This window comes from Physeter macrocephalus, unplaced genomic scaffold (assembly GCF_002837175.3).
Source record: "Physeter macrocephalus isolate SW-GA unplaced genomic scaffold, ASM283717v5 random_1419, whole genome shotgun sequence".
NCBI lineage: Eukaryota > Metazoa > Chordata > Mammalia > Artiodactyla > Physeteridae > Physeter > Physeter macrocephalus.
This window is the reverse complement of record NW_021146823.1, coordinates 6,494-25,000: the sequence shown is the minus strand read 5'-3', so window position 1 is coordinate 25,000 and position 18,507 is coordinate 6,494. Positions and strand designations below refer to the sequence as shown.

Here is an 18,507-nt window from a genome sequence, read left to right as displayed (position 1 = left end):
CCAGTTGGTGTACCGCAGAGGCTCCTTCTCCACCCACTGGAAGTCCCTCTGCGAGGCATGGAGGCCAATCCAAAGGTCAAAGGTCACATTGGGCAGGCTGGCTGTGATGAATGCTACAGTCCCCCAGAAGAGAGAGTGATGAGCGACAGGGCAGCCCCCTCCTCATTCTGCTCTAGCCCTCTGGGGGGATGGTGTCAGAGGATCACGGGAACTCCCCATGGGCTGGCCCTACCTTGCTCTAAGGGGTTTGCAATGGTGACCAGTTGGGCCTCTTGCTGTTCACAGGAGAACTGTGCCTCTGACCACTTCACCCGGTCCTGGGGGTCCTGGCCCTGGATTCGGAAACACTGTGGGGCGGAGGGGGAGGCATGGCATCCTGCTCCACCTCCCTGTCCCACACACCCAGAAACTCCACTGCGGACCCCTCGGCCGCAGGCCCTGGGGAGGCTTGGGGGCTGTGAGAGAAAAACATGAGAACCAGGACATCTGGGTCTCCTTGACCAAGGCTCTGGCACCCTCTCAACCGGGCGCAGCGGATTCACATACACTGGCCCACACTCTGGGGAATTTTTAAGTGGGAAGATTTCTCTGGGCCACCCAATGCTCTACTACTTATGACAGCACCGCCTGGGCCATGCCTGGGGACACGGTCTGTCTGGCTCTCAGCTTCGCATACTCCAAAGGCTTTTGACAGAGTTACTGTATCATTACAACGAGGCTACCAAATTAAGAAAGGGACCAATTACATATATAAAATATATTTTGTTTTAAATTAGGTGGAAGAAGTCAAAATAAGCTTTTGGAAAAATTTAATGACATGGGGAAATGCTGAAAATATAATACTGAGAAATAAAAGCTGGCTACAAAATTGTGTTAATTAGTATAATCTCAATTACATGGAAAAAGTCAGGAAGTGAGTAACATATTGATAGTGGTCATCTCTGGAGAGTATGGATGAGTTTTAGTTTCATTTTTTTCTGTTTTTTTTTTCCCAAGATGTTAATGATACACGTCTTACTCTTTTTTTTTTTTTTAATTCAGAAAAGGTGTAATATTCGCTTGTATATTCTGAAGACAGTGAGAGATCCACGACTCTATGGGTGGGCTGCAAGCCAATGTATGACAAAGATTTATGGTTTATGTTATCTAGTGTTAACTAATCTAATCCTCACAATAGGGGTTAAGTGGTTTTACAGTGTCCTGCAAAGAAGGCATGGATCGAAGCTCATACTAACGATGCCAGCGCAAACCACAAGGAAACAGCGCCCTTCTCTTTCTGGGGTAAGCGCTTTCAGCCACTAGGTAAAAACAATGAAGGTCTAATCAGTTCTGATGAATGAGCCCGAGGGTCAGGAAGTAACCACTTTTGGAAAGAAACTCACACTCTAGAGGGAACATTTTGAAAACGTATTTAGATGCATATCCATTCTAATTCATTTTATTGTCTCAAACTTTCCCAGCTGCACACTCAAAACACCTGGGAAGAGAATTTTCTAAATGTTGTTTTTAAAAAATCTTCCGAGGATTTTTTTTTAAACTCTCTTGATCAGCTCTTCTGATTAGTTTATAGGCAGATTAGTTTAAATGCAGAAACTGACCAATTTTTAAACAAAAACCTTTGTTTAATTGGTAGAAGGACTGGAAAATAGGCAGAAGGACTTAGAAAGCCCAGCCAATGATGGATGACCTTTTTTCATCTTGATCTATTTGTCTTCGTGAGGTAATCTTTTTGTCTACAACAACCATTCAATCCATGTTTTAAAATAATGTGAACTTCAGGGAACTTCCCTGGTGGTCCAGTGGTTAAGATTCTGTGCTTCCAATGTAGGGGATGTGGGTTCAATCCTTGGTCGGGAAACTAAGATCCCACATGCCACATGGCCGAAAAAAAAATTTTCAAAAATTGAACTTCAAACAAGACCTGTGAAGTCTGAATCACAAAGCGTCAAACCAAGATTTTTTTTCAAATAATGAAGTATGTGCAATCACTTTGCTCTTATCAAAATTATTTAAATAGTAATAATTATTATAATTGATAAATTTTGAGTGAGTGCAAAAATTTTTTCATACCACTAAAAGGAAAATTTTGAAAACTTAAAAATACTATTTAAAAAATCTCTAGCTCATGCTTTATATTGTTCTGTTCTTGTGTATATTTAACTATACATGACGTCAGTCACATTAGTATGGAAGTAAATATATATTTACTTACACACACATATGTAATGCACACATACGTACTTTGTATGTTCAACATTTTAACAGGAATTCATTATCAAGATGTATGGGGACTTCCCTGGTGGTCCAATGGTTAAGACTCTGCACTCCCAATGTCAGGGGCACGGCTTTGATCCCTGGTCAGGGAACTAAGCTAAGATCTCACAGGCTGCACTGTGCCTCCAAAAAAAAAAAAAAGCAGATGTTTGAACCAGGGATCTAGAGGAAACTCACCAGACTATATGGGGCACGGCTTTGATCCCTGGTCAGGGAACTAAGCTAAGATCTCACAGGCTGCACTGTGCCTCCAAAAAAAAAAAAAAGCAGATGTTTGATGACCAGGGATCTAGGAAACTCACCAGACTATATGGGTAACCTCATTACCTGGTGAATGAGGAGGTGTTACTACACTGAGTTAGTTTCCAAGGAGTCTGGCCCTGGCACTGGGGCCATGCAGAAGAGAGGGTGGTGGGTACAGGCAAGAGGCCATGACTTTGATGCTGCCAAAGGGCGAGGACTCCTGAGGCTCAGCCTTTGCCTCGGGTGCCCCCTCTCCACCTCCTACCTTGTTGAGGAACTGGCTCCAGCCAGGGGGGCAGCCACCTGTGGGTGGTGGGTCTGGGGGCTGCTGCTCTCTGGTGCTGTTGCTGCGCTTGCAGATGTAGGGCAAGGCTGTCATGCACCTCTGGTCCCCCCACTCCTCTGCAGAAAGAGAAGAGCAGTCACCCCAAGGGCAGGGCATGGCTGCCAGCACCCTGGCCTCATGCCCTGAGAGGAGGTGGGGCTGGGGCTCAGGTCCCTGTGTCCAGCTCTGAACTCAAGTCCTCTGTGGCTGCTGAATCACAGGGACAGGCCCTCCCCTCTCTGGGTCGAGCCCTTCTTGGGTTGTGGGAACAGAGAGAATGCGAAGAGACCTAGGGCCCCTGCGCAGGCTCACCTCACTGCCCCCGACACCCACCCTCCCCTCAGCATCTGCACCCTCTCTGCCCCACCTGGTGCTCACCTCGGCTGGCCATCATGTACACGCACTTCTTGTCCTTGCCGATGGGCCGAGGCTTGCCAGGTGCCCAGGAGATGAAGTTTATAACGGAACCATCTGTCCATCTGCAATGGCACCGAGCAGGGATGACTCCAGCACTGGGCACCGTGCTCCCCTGTATGCAGCAATGAGGGGGCAGGGACCAGAGCCCAACACCAGGGGCTCAGTGGCCGTAGGCTGAGGAGTGGGGCTACTGAGCTCAGTGCAGCTAGAACCCAAGGACCTGGCGCCTCCAGGTAAGGGCCAGCCTTCCTGGGCATCCATTTCTCTAACTAGAAAAGAAGTCTAAGGATCCCAGAGCAGGGGACCAAGGGTAGCGCTATGCTCAGACACCCATGTGCTCCTGGTCCTTCCATGCCTCACGCATGGTAGGTGGGCCGTGACTACAAAGAGGCCCCTCTGGACCATCCTATGTTCTTGCCCATGTCCTGAGGGGACCTTATTCATGAGTGACCCAGCATAATATGAGCTGCCATTATTTAGTACCCGATAATGTGTTGGATGCCATGCTAAGGATTCACATACCTCATTTCTAATTCTCACAATGATCCTACCAGGCAGGCCTCGTTTCATTTTCAGGTGAGAAAACCGAGGCCCAGAAAGGTTAAGTCACTTGCTCAAGGCCACACAGCCAATGGAGGGCAGGGCTGGATTCAAATCCAAATCTGTCTGTCTCTGTATGCTGTGCCGCCAGCCTACCTCCAGCCTGGGTTGAGGTTAGCCATCCACGCATGCGCCCCGCTGCCCATCCACACCCGCTGCCCGGCCAGGGCTCCCACCTGAAGCGCCCGTCGCTCTCTGAAGTATGCAGGCCGATCCACCAGTGCTGCTCTTGGCCCCGAGAAAACTAGGGGAAGCCGGGCAGGCAGGTGAGGGTTGGCAGGCCCTTTCCCTGGCTCCCAGGCCTGCCCTCCCTGCTCGCTAGCCTGCCCACCTTCTGCAGGCTGTGCCCCAGGAAGTCCAGCTCCGCCTGGCTGTGCACGGAGACCAGCTCGGCCAGGAACCACGTGCATATGCGCTGTGCCTGCGCCCACGTGGAGTGGTGCTCGAAGAACTTATACTCGGCCTCCTGGAAACGCATCCATTCCCGTCGGCCTGCGGGGGCGGAGGGGGCGTGGGGATGGAAGCCAGGCTGGGGCTGCCTGTCCGCCCAGCCCAAGGACAAGGCGGGTGCAGGGCAGCCAAGGCAGGCGGGCCTGCGAGCTCATCCGACCTGGGCCAGTAGGGTGCCCCCATCACCTTTCCCTCGGCTCAAGCCCCTTCGTTCTGTCCCGGCCAGGCCCTGCCCAGGAGGTGACGCCCCTTCCCCCCTCCGGGCCGCCGTGGGGAGCGGGGTGCCTCACCTTGCGGGCTGCCGTCAGGCTCCCGCACGTCCGTGCCTATGGGGACAACAGGGACAAAGACGCTGCAGGGAAAGGGGCCCCTCCCCTGGACCCCCGCCCCCTCCGCCTTTCGTCCTATGCCCGGTCCGCCAACGCCGCCCCACCCAACCTCGAGGGATCTTGCAGATCCAGTCCAACTGCGTCTCGCACTGCATGGCTACCCACTGCAGGGAGGCCAGGTCGAGCACTGCACAGCCCCGGATGTCGTCATCGTCGTGCCGGCTCCGATCGAAATTGTGGTAAGAGAACTGGTGAGGTCGGAAGGGGAGAGGAGTTTCAGGCACCAGGCGCAGGCTGCACCCACCCCCAGAACAGACCAACCAGAGACCTGGCATAAGCTAGGAACCCCGAACCTGGGCTAGATGCTCCCCACCCGCTTTCCCTTACCTGCCAGCTCTGGCCAGAGGCGCTGCCTCTACTAAACCTCGCGCACCTCCAAAAGACCACGCCCACATCCAAACCTCGCCCGCCCAGGCTCCGCCCACCTGCCCCGCCTCCTCCAGGCCCCCTCACCCCTAGTCCATCGCTCCAGCGCCAGCTCTGCCCCGCTCCGGGGTCTCGACGGTTCAGGCCGATCCAGAACCAGTGCTGCTCGTGGATCTCGGGCTCTGACTCACTTTAGCACAACCCGGGGGTAAAGACAGAAGACATGGGGATGAGAGTTATAGGGGCCCCTTGCGGTTGTGACCTGGGCCGTCCCAAGGACCTGGGGCCTCTCGATCTGGGCTTCACACTCACCGGGCAAAACACTGTTGGGGCCACCCTTAAAAAGCTCTCCCCAAAGAGAACTGGGCTAGCTGGACCAGGCACCCCGCTCACTGCGGGCAGGTGGCCTGGCTCCCTTCCCTTGCTTCCCTTTGGGTGGGGTTTGCCCTGCCAGCAAGACTGCAGGCTTTCACTTTAGGTAGCCGATGGGGACGATGCATAGACCTGGGGCCATGGAATCAGATACACCTGGATTCCGGTCCTGGGTCACCCAGGGACCAGCTCTGTGACCTTGGGTAAATAACCCAACCTCTCTAACAGCCCACAAGGGATAATGTCTACTTAGTAGGATTGAGAAGAGCCTTGAATGTGGATTAAATGTTTAGTGCGGTACCTGGTACGTGGTGAGAAGCAACTGACACGAGCTATTACAATTACTAGTCAAATAATGTAATTGTGCTGTTTGCTGGGAGGAGATATCCCTGGAATTAAGATGTCAGGAAGCCTGGGTCCATTTGGATTTTTCCCAAGGCTAAGGGACTGTAGGGCTGTATGTCATAGGAACCCACAGGACAGAGACAGGGCTCTGGAGGGACTCCGCGGGCAGATGCTCACTTTTGTAGCCTTTCTATTCCTGTCTCTCAGAAAGAGCTGTTTATTGAGAAAGTGTGGGCTATTATGAGATGGTGTAGGGTTGCAGGAGGGGGCCGCTCACTTGGATCGGCTTGGAGATTTTGCCATGGAGAAGGAGGGATGGTGAGGACGGTTACTCGTGTAAAAGTCTGTGAGTCTCAGGGGGTGTTGCTGGCTCTGGTGAGCGACCCAGGGTCTCCAACTCCAGGGAGACCAGGGTTACTTGAGGGGAGGTCAGGATGGGCCTGGCATTAGTAGCAGATGCACAGGTCATTCCAAGCCCTGGAACCGACCGCCCTGGGGTGGCCCTCACCCTGCCCAGCAAAAGCAAGAGCCCGACTCATGTGCACATGGGCCACCGCCCCAGGCTCAGTACCCGAAGATCTTGTTGAGCATATTGGCCACAAAGTGTTCCTCCTCATAGCTGGCCAGGCTCAGCAGCTGGGCCCCTAGCTCCTGGCAGGCCCTCTGGGCCTGGATCCAGCTCTTCTTGTCCTGCAGCCGCTCCGCGCTGAACACCTGCAGGAGCAGAGTCCAAGCTGTTCCCCAGCCCACCTCCCCACGGGACACCTGCCCTCCCATGACATGAGTGGGGAAGGGGGCTGGGGCCTCACTGGACAATCCTGCTCATCAGAGAGGGAGCCCCAGGGGAGGGAAACAGGCACAGGCATCTCCCAGAGATGGTCCCCCTAACCAGCGGGGCAATCAGGGCTCTTATCCCAGCAGAGCCACGATTTGCTGTGGGCAAGTCCCTTCCCCTCCCTGGACGTCAGCTTCTTCCTGTAATTAAAAGACCCTGAACTACCTCAGTGGCTCCCAAACCCAGCAGGGTTTAAAAACACAGATTATCAAGCCCCACTACAACCCACTGAATCCCAATCTCCATAGTGACAGCCTGGAAGATTTGTTTAAATCGGGCTCCCCAGGCAATTCTAAAGAGCAGCCAGCCTGGGCCCCAACATTTGGGCACCTCCGCAACCGATGGTCTCTGTGGTTTTCTCAATTCCTCAAATATTTATTGGGCACCTACTATGCACCAGGCCTCAGATGCCACTGACAAAAGGGTTTCAACAGAAAGTACCTCTGTCTGTTGTCTGTAAGTTTCTCCGGGGCCGGCCTGCCTGGATCATGGCTGGGTCCCACTGGGGCCACCCACCCTGCCAGGGATGCTGCCTCTTTGCTCTTGTTTCTCTCCCCCGACCCCAGGCCAACAGGCTGCCTACCTTATAGCAGTGCCGGAGTTTGGGGCCTGAGCCCCAGCCCTGGGGGCAGGCGCCGGTGAGGCTGGGTGTGGGGTCTGGCCCAGGCAGCTCAGGCGTCACTGGCGTGCCCAGGCTCTGCCGGCAGATGTAGCGAGCCCGGAACGATGTGCAATTCTTCACCTCCCACAGCCCCATGGCGCTGCCCGTGGCCAGGGCCACGCAGCCCCCACGGCTGTACCCTGGAGGAGGGAGAAGGGAGACCCCCGTGCTGAAGAGGACTCACCGGGCCTCCCTCACGTCCGCGAGGGGCACCACCACGGCCCTTGCACCGGGAATCAGCTTAGTCATCTCTGCAGGGACATGCTCTGTGGAGTCGGGGCCCAATGGGGAGGAAGGAAATGGGGGCAGAGGCCTAGCTCTATGTTTGCTCCTGTGAGACCTCAGGCAACTTGCTTAACCTCTCTGAGCCTGTTCATCATCTGCCTCATCAGGTTCTTGAAAAGGTTAAAAAAGACGATGAATTTAAAATGGTAATAGTAATAGTGAGCACTTGTATGCCCTCTACTCTAAGGGCTTTACGTGTATTAACCCCTTCAAGCCTCATGTCAACCCTGTGAGGAAAGTACCTTTATCCCCATTGGACAGATGAGGAAACTGAGGCTCAAAGATGCAGCTAATAAACTGCACAGTCAGGATCTGAGCCGGGCAGTTTGGCTCCAGAGCCTGTCCTCCTATAACCACATCACCACACTGTACGAATGATCTGTTTCCTATGAAGCCCTGGGTCTCGGTCGTGGCAGGGCTGGTCCACCGCGGCCTCCTGGCTTCACCAAGGAAAGTCCAAGAAGGGGGCTGAGCGGGCGCTGTGGAGGAGGGGCTCACCGGGCTGGTCCCGGTTCCAGTGGGTGTACATGACCTCGTCCCCGCTGAGCCAGCGGAAGGAGCCGGTGAAGTTGAGGTCCTGCAGGGCCGTCCAGAAGTACTCGCCATCCCAGTTGTAGATGAGGCTGCTGACAAAGGCCTGCTCGAACCTGCGGGAGAGAGGCTGGTCGAGGCAGGGAGCTCGCCCCCCACCACTCCCTGGGCTACAGGTCAGACGCCCTGCTCCAGGAGCCCGGGTGCTGCACCCAATCAGAAACTTGCTCAGGGGGCTCCCCTGGTGGCGCAATGGTTAATATAATCTGCCTGCCAACGCAGGGGACACGGGTTCGAGCCCTGGTCAGGGAAGACCCCACATGCCGCAGAGCAACTAAGCTCGTGCGCCACAACTACTGAGCCTGCGCTCTACAGCCCGCGAGCCACAACTAGGGAAGCCCGCGCGCCACAACCACTGAAGCCTGTGCGCCTGGAGCCCGTGCTCTGCAACAAGAGAAGCCACTGAAATGAGAAGCCCCCCACCGCAACAAAGAGTAGCCCCTGCTCGCTGCAACTAGAGAAAACCCGCGCACAGCAATGAAGACCCAATGCAGCCAAAAATAAATAAAATAAAAGAAATTAATTTTTAAAAATTAAGAAATGCTTTAAAAAAGAAACTTGCTCAGGGAAGTGGGGACCCCTGGGGACCCTGCAGCTGACACACAGCAACCCAGCTCCCCTTCTACTGTCTTCACCTCCATGCCTTGCTGAGGAGAAAGAAAATCAGACACAGCCAAGGTCTCTTTGGGGCACCCAGCCCACACCTATGCCTGTTCCTGCCCTGCCCAGGACCTGTTCCTGCCCCTGCCCCTGCCCGGGACCTGTCCCATGCTGGGGTCGCTTAATAAACAGGAGTCATATTGGTGACAATATTAGAAAAAGGCCCTGGAGCCTGCTGAAGCTCAAAGGACTCGAGTCCCTCTGCACTTGATGGCAGGATGCTGCCCCGTTTGGAGGAGGGACCACATTAGGCCAGGACATAGGGGAGGGCTGGTCCCTCTCCTGTACCTGTTGGTGACGGTGACCAGCTGAGAGCCGTGGTCGGTGCACAGGCGCCGGGCCTCACTGTAGGTCACCTGGTCCTCTCCCAGCCAGTAGCAGGATGGGCTGTGCCACGTCCAACCCTGGCTCAAGAGAGTGGGCAGAAAAGGGGTGTCTGGGGGGAGGACTCTCCTCTCTCACCCATAAATCCTGGGGTGCAGGTGCCATCAGTGGCACCACTGAATTTTCTACAGGCTTGGGCACAGAACAGAGGGGGCTGGTTTGACACCAGAGCCGGCTCTTCCTGTGCTGTGTTCTGCACCTTGTCACTCCATACTCCCCTCCCTACCGTTACCCACAACTGCCAGGCCCGGGGTGGAAGCATGGCCCACGGGTGGCTGATTGGGAGACAGCCCGTCACCCGGCCTGTGGCCTGGCCAAGAAAGATTCCTCTCTTGGGTGTTTGAACCAAGAGACGCAGTGGGAAAACTGCCAGTTGGCTGGGAAACCAGAGCCAAAAAGCTGGGAGACCTGCCAGGATGTGGAGGGGGCTGGGTAACCCTCAGGGGCCTGGAAAAGCTGGAGTACACGGAGGATGCGCCTGGCCCGCGAGCAGGGGGGACAGACCCTCCGCGAGGGGCAGCAAAGCTGTGGAAGAGAGACCACCCCTCCTACACGGCTGGCTCGCTACCCCCGCCCCCATGAGGCCGGGGAGGCTTCACCCCACCGACCCCTTTCCCCTGGGCCACCCTGAGGGCCTCTCTGCTCTTGCCTTGCAGGTGAGGACCTGAGGCTCAGAATTACGTGGCTTGATTTTGTACAGACAGTGCAGGCGGAGCCCAGACCGGAACCCACACCACAGAGGTGTGTCTGTCCCTGCCACAGCCCTGCTCCTCCTAAGATGACACCAGGTGCCTGCCAGGGCCTTTGCCTCCAGGAAGCCTTCAAGTGGGATCCCTGGGGGTGGGGGCTGGAGCTTGGGAGAGAGAGCGAGGCAGCCCCCAGGGCAGGAACCAGCGCAGAGGAGAAAGTGGCGTGTGTGTGTGTGTACATGTGCATATGTGTATGTGTACATGTGTATATTATGTGTTTATGTGTATGTGTACATGTGCCTGTATTTGTGTGTATGTGTACATGTGTATGTGTATTATGTGTGTTTATGTGTATGTGTACACGTGCATGTATTTGTGTGTATGTGTACATGTGTATGTGCGTGTATTATGTGCTTGTGTGTGTTTATGTGTATATTGTGTGTGTCTGTGTGCGTATGTGTGTATGTGAGCGTGGCCTCTGCAGATGGAGCCGCCAGGGGCCAAAACACCACCAAGTGGCCTTGATGAGCAGCCTTCGCATGTGTGTCCACACTGCCCACACCCCTGCTCCTCTGGGGGCGGCGAGGGGTGGGGCGGGCGGCTGGAGGAGGGAAACAGATCCATCACCCGCCTTCACCCTCTTTCCTACCCTCCCCACCCCCTCCCCCGCCCCACTGATTCATTTCCCCCATTCAGTCCTAATCCCTTCCCTCCCTGGGGCTAATGCCCAGGGACAGAGACACAGGATGGCCCCATTCCTCCTGAGGAGACAGACAAGCATACGCTGTGCCAGCAAGTGAGGTGGGAAAATGGGGCCGGGGTGCACAGAGGGCCAGGGTCTCCCCAGCAGCCTCCACTCAGGGGATGACTGTACCAGACTGGGGGGCCCGCCCACCGCCACCTCCGGGTTCTCCGTGGCTTTCCATGGAGGGGGGCTCAGGGCTAGGGGTGGCGGGGGAGCCCTGCTTCTTCCCAACAGCTTCTCCCCCCTACCCCACCTCGGCCAACATCACTCCTCCTGGAACGGAGCCGTTTGGAGAGCGGAGGAGGAGGCATGCCGAGGAAGGGATGATGCCACGGGAGGCTGCGGGCTTCCACCTGCCCTCCTGCCCCTGGGAGCCCCTCTGGTTGGCCTCACCCGGGGCAGCTCCAGAAGCACCCTCACCTTCCGGCAGCCATGGTCCTCCTCAGCGGCCCCCTGGCTCAGCTGGCCTGCCTTCTTGCAGATGGATGGCAGGGACTGGTTACAGGGACTGTCATTCCAGCGACCTTCCTAGGGACACAGGGTAAGGGGGAGTCTCAATCTATCTCCCCCAAATCTCCCAAACCCCTTCAGTGAACCTGGTTTCCAGACCTGCCTCTGACTTGCTGTGTGATTCTGAGCAAGAAGCTTGACCTCTCTGTGCTCTAGGCTGGAAAATGGGGGGAGCAGGATTAGTGCTACAAGCCTCACAGGGCTGATAAGAGCACACAGAGTTGATGTGCAAATGCCTCGAAACTTCGACAAGCACTGTCTAAATGGAAAAAGGTGCTCTTTTAAATTACTTACAGCTCATTTCATAAACATCAAGGACAAGCTGGCTAAGACTGTTAGCAGGACAGACAAATGAGATTCCCAGTTCGGCAAGGCGTCCAGCCAGTACCTGCAGATCCAGGGCGAGCAGAGGCCGTGTGCCCAGATCCTCACCTCAGCTGATGGAGGTGAAGAGGAACTTAGTCCTCGGCTCCTCCTAACTGCCTTAGCCCTCCTGTGTCCAGGGCACCCAGCCAGCAGTTTTTGTCTGCCTTGAGCTGCATCTGGAGGGCAGAGGTGTTAATATGTCCCAGACCCCAGGAGAATGCCTGGCACATAGCAGATGCTCAATAAATAATTATTCATAAATTTTTAAATAGCATCCTCTAAGCCAGATGTCGCCACAGTCGCTGGCACTGTTGGCTGTATCTCACGGCAGAATGTCCTGTCTCTGGAGTAAGTAGTCTGTCCCTACAGCTTTGTCCATCCTTTAAGGGACAGACTTATCTCTGCTTGAAGCCCTGGATCAATTCCTTCATCCACCCACACTGGCTGAGCCAAAGCCATGGCAAATAGTCACGGCTCCATCATTTCTTGAGGGGACAGGACCCTGGGTTGGGTAGGGCCTGCGGAGCATGTCCACATAATGTGAGTTCTGACGCCCCCTGCAGGCGGGGAAGTGCAGCTGGCAAGAGACCAAGATCGCACCAGGCACCGTCCTAAGGCTTCACAAGAATTAACTCCTTTAATCCTCCCAGTGGCCCTCTGAGGTTGGCACCATTAGAGTTCCACTGACAGATGAGGAAACTGAGGATAGGTTTGGGGGCCCCGTGATAGGGAGAGGGGGTTCTCACCGGCCCCCAGATGGTGACACAGTCCTCCAGGCTGTCCCGGAAGTTGTTGGGCTCAAAAGGGTGCCAGTGGGTGAAGCTCACGAGACTCCCGTCGGACCACTCAAAATTCATCTGCAGTTTCAGATCGTTGAGACCGATCCACAGCTCCTCCACCTCTGGGGTGCGGCCGGGGAGAGGGGAGAGGGGACATCGGGAGGTCAGCCTCAGTCACCGGCAGGGGAGGGAGGGACGGTCCCTGAGCCTCCGGGCGGACGGGATGGGCGTAGGGGAAGCAGCCCCTCACCCTGCTTGATCTGCTTGGTGATGAACTCCAGCTCGGCCATGCTGTGGATGCTGAGCAGGTCGCCCCCGCCCCGCAGACACATCTTCTTGGACTCCTGCCAGCTGCGCTTCTCAGCCTGCAGGCGGTAGCAGTGGCCCTGGAAGGGCTGCCAGCTGGGCTCGCACTCCACCTTCACGTTGGCCCACACGTCTGAGGACACCAGAGAGGCCGCTGCTCAGGGACCGAGCTGCCCAGCCCGGGAACCGACCCACTGGGTGTCAACACAGGCAGGGGCCTGGAAGTCACCTCCTCCCCAAACCTGTCACAGATCCGCCCTTCCCACGAGGACAGGTCTGAATACTGAATGATGCTGAAAAGACAAAACCCTCAGGGTGGCTGGAACCCCAGGAGGTGGTGGCAGATTCCACCCAAGACGGGAAGGCCCCCCCAGGCTGGGGCTCTCACAGAGAGATGGACGGGGATTCAGGACAGACCAGCCCCAGAAGCCTCAGTTTCCTCCTCTGTAAATGGGGTTTTTCCTGGTGTAAGATTACAACTTAGCTTGTGTCCACCTCACTTAATAAATGACACAGCCGTCATTGTCTCAAAGAACATCTATGGATAGGGCTGAGAAACCAACCGGTCTCAGGCCCTTCCTCACTCCCATTTCCATGCATTTCAAGATCACCCTCTAGGGATCAGGGTCCGTGGGCACCTGATGCAAACAAGCTCTCACTTGGGTCTTGGCGAGACAAAAGAAGACTTTACCAAACCAACCACAACATCAGGCTTGGACAGGATTCTGCTGGCTGGGCCAGAAAGCATGTACCCACTTGAAGCATCACCCCACTGGGATCCACTCCATCCTGGGAGATGCTCCAGGGTCCAACCATACTGTCTCTTGGAGACCTGGCAGAGTGGGGAAGGGCTGAGAGCCTGAGCAGGCTCCCTCCTTGGCTCAAGACCTATCCATCATCTCTTGTCAGCCGCTGAGCTAAGACCCAAGGCTGCCTACTTGGACAGAAGAGTTTAGTGGGTGTGCAGACCCAAGGGCTGTAGGAAGAAGGGAGCTTAGGAAATGAGGACTCTTTAGGGGCATGATGGCGCTTGCCTCTAAAATGACACGCTTTGAGTGATGAGTCCCGGAAGGCAGAACCACCCAAGAAACTGCTTAGAAAATACACCTCGGGGCTTCCCTGGTGGCGCAGTGGTTGAGAGTCTGCCTGCTGATGCAGGGGACGCGGGTTCGTGCCCCGGTCTGGGAAGATCCCACATGCCGCGGAGCGGCTGGGCCCGTGAGCCATGGCCGCTGGGCCTGCGCGTCTGGAGCCTGTGCTCCGCAATGGGAGAGGCCACAACAGTGAGAGGCCCGCGTACCGCAAAAAAAAAAAAAAAAAAAAAAGAAAAAAGAAAAAAGAAAACACATCTCATGCAGAGAGATGTGGGCCAGGATGAAAGAGGAAATCCAAGGCTACAGACATACCTGCAGGCCCGTGAGGCCCCAGAGGAGAACTCCCCACAGCAGCCACACTGGGCAGATCCAGGGGACAGGGGACTTGGTGAGGGGCCAGTCCCGATGGAGGCCACAGAGAGTCCTGCCCACACCGGCCCTGTGGCCCTCCTTTCAGAAAGGGAAGCCCTGGAACTGGTGCCTGCCCCAGGCTCCCCCTGAGCTGGAGGTGAGGCGTCCTAGATGTGGGTGCCAATGTTTTAAACCTTTGTTCCTGACCCCCAAGGGGGTGAGGAGAGACAGTGGTGGCCAGTGGCTCTGAATCAACATTTTGGCAACACTTCAATGGTCAGAAGCAAAAGTTTTGCTCTGTAAGCTCTTACTTTCTGTTTTGTGGATTTTTTTCTGGTTTTGCTGTATTTTCCTTGTACAAATCCCATCTTCACCCCATGCCTACTGGACTCCTGCAGTAGCCCCTCCAACCTAAGGAGACGCTCCTTTAAGCCAGGCCAGGTCTCCAGCCTTAGAGAAACCCTGCAATGGGTTTGAGTTTATCCTCAATTTGCACCTCTGAGACGAAGCTGCCGACCCAAGGCCACACCCCAAGCGGTCTCTAGAGCTATCTTGGTGAATCACAAATGTGAACAAGACACTCCCTGCCTTAAAAGTCTGCAAAGGCTCCCACAGCCTAGCCGGCCCCACCCAAATTTCACCCAGAAGCCAAGAGCCTTCAGGAACTGGCTGCAACCTGCCTTTCTGAACTGTTCTTGTTCCCATGCCCTCTAATCCAGTACTTTTCAAACTGTACCTGCACATGAATCGCCTAAGGATCTTGGGAAATGCAGGTTCTAATTCAATTAATTGGGCGGGGGGGGGGGGAGCACCTGAGATTCTACATTTATAACAAGCATTTATAACATCACCTGGGAAGGTGATGCTGTGCTGCTGGACGGCGGACCACACTTTAAGTAGTTGGCGCCTATACTCTAACCCTTAGTTAGGGAGAAATACTCCCCGCCCTTAAAGCTGCTGTGAACTTCCAGGCCTCCGTGCCTTTGCACCTGCAGTCCCCTCTGCCAGGAATGCCCTTCCCTCACACCTCTTTATGCCTTTCTAAACTTACACTCAATTTGAAAGGCCCAAATGCAATGTCACTTCCAGGAAACCCTCCTTAAGTCTCCGGAGCTTAATCAATTTCTTCTCTAGGCCCCTCTGATATTTATTATACATGCGTTTTATAATAGCACATAACTCAGGATATTCCAATTGAATGTTGAGATGCCTGTCCCCTCCAGCAGGCTGTGACCACCACGAGGACACGGTGAGTCGGGAGGCATTTAACACTGTGCTCAACGAACGTTCCCGGAACGAATTAATGGCACATTTCAGTTTGTTCGACTTCAGCTGAACCATTCAAGAATAGAGAGGACCAGAGCCCCCTGTGCTGGGAGGCTGGGCCGCCGGCGGCTGCGGCCCTGACGAGCCCCACCCACGCCCCGCGGCTGCCCGGCTCACCGGGAGGCGGGGGCTCGGCGGCCGTGGCATTGGGCTTCTTCTTGCAGACGTAGGGCAGCGCGATGCTGCAGTCGCGGTTCTGCCAGCCGCCCGACGACTCCGTGCGGATCACTCCGCAATTCTCCTCGCTCGGGTTGTCCGGCTGATCTGTGGGGAGGGCAGGGCGCCAGCGCCCCAGGCGAGAGAAACTCACCCCCTGGCCCGGGAGCCCTACCCCGAACCTCGTGCTCCCTCGGGAGACCTGAGCCCGCTCAGATGCCCAGCGCCCCGCTTCGGCCCTCCTGCTGCCTCACCTGGGCCCACGTGGTCCTGGAGCCTCTGCGCAGCAACCCGTTCCAGCCCCGCCCGCCGCCCGCCCTGGCCAGGCTGCTGGTACGCTCAGTGCCGCGGTGCCCGCGGCTGAAGGGGTGCGTGGAGAATAAGATCCAGTCCCCCTCCCAGGCCCTGTGCCCCGAGGAAAGGGCATCGGTTCCTAATTCAGACAACACACGCCATGGACCAGTGGCGCCCAGTCCAGAAGGGAGTGGAAATCTGCCCCCACCCTCACTGCTCTCCTGGAGTAGGGTACCAGCGAAGGAGTAAATAGGAGACCAAGTGCCTGTGCGGTGGTCCCCTGGCCGCCCTGAGCCCCAAACCCCGCGCCTCACCACTCTCCCAGTTGAGGTACTTGAGAGGTGAGTTGTCCGACCACTGCCAGCCTCCGCTGGTGTCCAGGTCGTTAAGGCCAATCCACAGTGTGGAGCTATAGCCAGTGAGCAGCCCTGACAGCAAGATGGCGACAGTGAGGAGGAGGTCGCCCCACCCCGGCCCTCCGCCCTCTGCCCCACCAACAGCATCCTTACCCCCACCAGCAGAAAGGCCTCAGGCCCCTCCAAAGGCGGGGACAGGTCCCAGGTGCCTGCCACCCTGCCCTGCCCCCAGCCTCACCGTTGATGTAGGTCTGCTCATGGATCTCCGTGATGCTCAGCAGATCCGCCCCCTGCTGCTCGCAGCTGGCCCAGGCCTCCCTCCAGGATAGCGTGGACTGGAAGTTAAACTGATAGCAGCTGTCCGTCAGCTGGTCCTTGTCCCAGAAGGTCTCACAGTCGTTACCTGCCGCCACGACAGCCGAATGTGGGTCCCTCCCCAGCCCTCTCCTGCAGGGCCCACAGGGGGCCCCTCAAGGAGTGCAGAGACCCCACACAGGCTGCCCCGTGCTACGAGGAGAGGCCACTTCCCACTCTACCCCGCAAGTTCTGCCACCTGCACGTGCCCGCCAGGACCGGCCTCCCGCCGGCCCCGCCCGCTCCACTCTCACTCTTGATGGGGCAGAAGCCCCAGCGCTCGTCCTTGCCGTAGTCCTGGGTGGTGGCGCACCACAGGTGCCCGTCCTCGCGGCCTGTGCTGGTGCAGCCGTGGAACCACTGGTTGTCATATTTGAAGGGGATGGTGCACGGCTTGCCGTGGGAGTTGCCCTGGATGGTGTAGACCTCTGCAGGAGAGGGGAGCCAAGACCTTGGCATCTGGACCCCAGAGGCTGCCTATCCCTCAGACAAAACCCCCTATAACCCCGGGAGCCGGGGTGGGCAGGGGTCAGCGGACAGTGGCGTTAACGCTTCCTCTGCCGTCGGGTCAGCCCAGAAGCCTGGGAGAGGGCCTACAGCTCATCCCGTGGGGCTGGGAAGGGGTCCCGCAGTGCCCCTAATGCCTGTGCAAAATCAGCTGCCCCTCACGCCAAATTCCATCTTGGAACTCCCAGAAAAGGACCCTTAGCGTGAAGCTGCCCACCAGGAAAGGCCCCCCTCACTGGGTGACTCTGGTTCCTGTTCACCCCTGCAAAATGGGGATCAAGACACCTGTGGAGGATTACCCTGGGGTCTCCCCTGAAGAGAGGGCCTGGGGGAAGGGATTTCTCATTTGATTTTACGTTATACACTGTTGTACTGTCTGAGGTCTTTACAAGAGTGTATTAACTTTGTAATTTTTTTTTTTTTTTTTTTTGCGGTACGCGGGCCTCTCACTGTTGTGGCCTCTCCCGTTGCGGAGCACAGGCTCCGGACGCGCAGGCTCAGCGGCCACGGCTCACGGGCCCAGCCGCTCGCTCCGTGGCACGCGGGATCCCCCCGGACCGGGGCAGGAACCCACGTCCCCTGCATCGGCAGGCGGACCCCCAACCACTGCACCACCAGGGAAGCCCTTAACTTTGTAATTTTTTAAAAAGCAAATTATATGCTTTGAAGTTCATTTTCTCAACTATTCCAAAATGCTTCCCATTGCAATGAAAGAGGTGACTGCCAGAGGTCTGCGGAGGCCAAGGTTTTATCACCCCAGCATCTGCCCTTGTGGCTCTAGGCCCCGGACACGAGGAGCCCCAGCCCTGCCCTGCCAGCAGCCTCTCACCATAGTAGGGCCGAGCACACAGATCCTCATCGCTGCCATAGATGCGCCACTGGCCGCTGCGGGTCTGGTCGCCACGCTCAGGGGTGCCAGCCTTGGACGTGTTGCTGGAACGGCCCCCCAGGAGCAGGGACAGCTGGTCACCCAGCGTGCGGCAGTGCCAGCGAAGATTCAGTGCCTCTCGGTCACACTCGTACATGCCCAGGGAGGCGGTGGTGTTGGTGCCCGGCCAGCCTGTGCCCAGGCACCGCATGGTGCCCAGGTTGAAGAGCCGGTTTCGGGAGACCCACTTCCAGCGCTGGGCAGGAAGGCTGGCATTGCAGGCTGGGGAGACTCGGACTTGCCCACCTTGGGTCTCCAGGCAGCCCTGCAGTCCATGGCTGAAGATGAGGAAGACGTTGGGTTCTGGAAGGGAAGGCAGGACACGAGGCCATCACAGGGGTCTCCTGGCCGCCCTTGACGGCCAGGCCGCCTGCGGACACTGACCATGATCCTGGTGCTGGGTTGTGAGCCTTCTCTCATATGATAAACCACTCAGTCTTCACTACTGGCCCTTTGGGTGTTGGCAAGAGGCACTGCTGTCCCCCTGTGCCCAGTCAAGGCAGAGCCTGCGCGACCAGCCTCTGTTCTAGCCCCATGCCACCTGAGGGC

The 18,507-nt window shown here is 56.5% G+C and overlaps 1 protein-coding gene across 1 annotated transcript; it reads right to left on the bottom strand.

Moving 5' to 3' along the window:
• Window positions 1-3: 3 nt before the first annotated feature.
• LOC102991432 (C-type mannose receptor 2) lies at window positions 4-18,268 on the bottom strand (the record flags this gene model as incomplete). Its single annotated transcript, XM_028487095.1, has 21 exons — window positions 4-113; window positions 233-347; window positions 2,783-2,919; window positions 3,221-3,321; window positions 4,036-4,103; window positions 4,191-4,351; window positions 4,600-4,635; window positions 4,748-4,886; window positions 5,152-5,254; window positions 6,353-6,495; window positions 7,200-7,417; window positions 8,061-8,209; window positions 9,102-9,217; window positions 11,052-11,159; window positions 12,254-12,408; window positions 12,537-12,725; window positions 15,481-15,627; window positions 16,128-16,241; window positions 16,408-16,572; window positions 16,778-16,951; window positions 17,860-18,268. Coding segments are annotated over 21 exons (3,057 nt in total), but the record flags the coding sequence as incomplete, so codon positions are not given.
• Window positions 18,269-18,507: the final 239 nt, after the last annotated feature.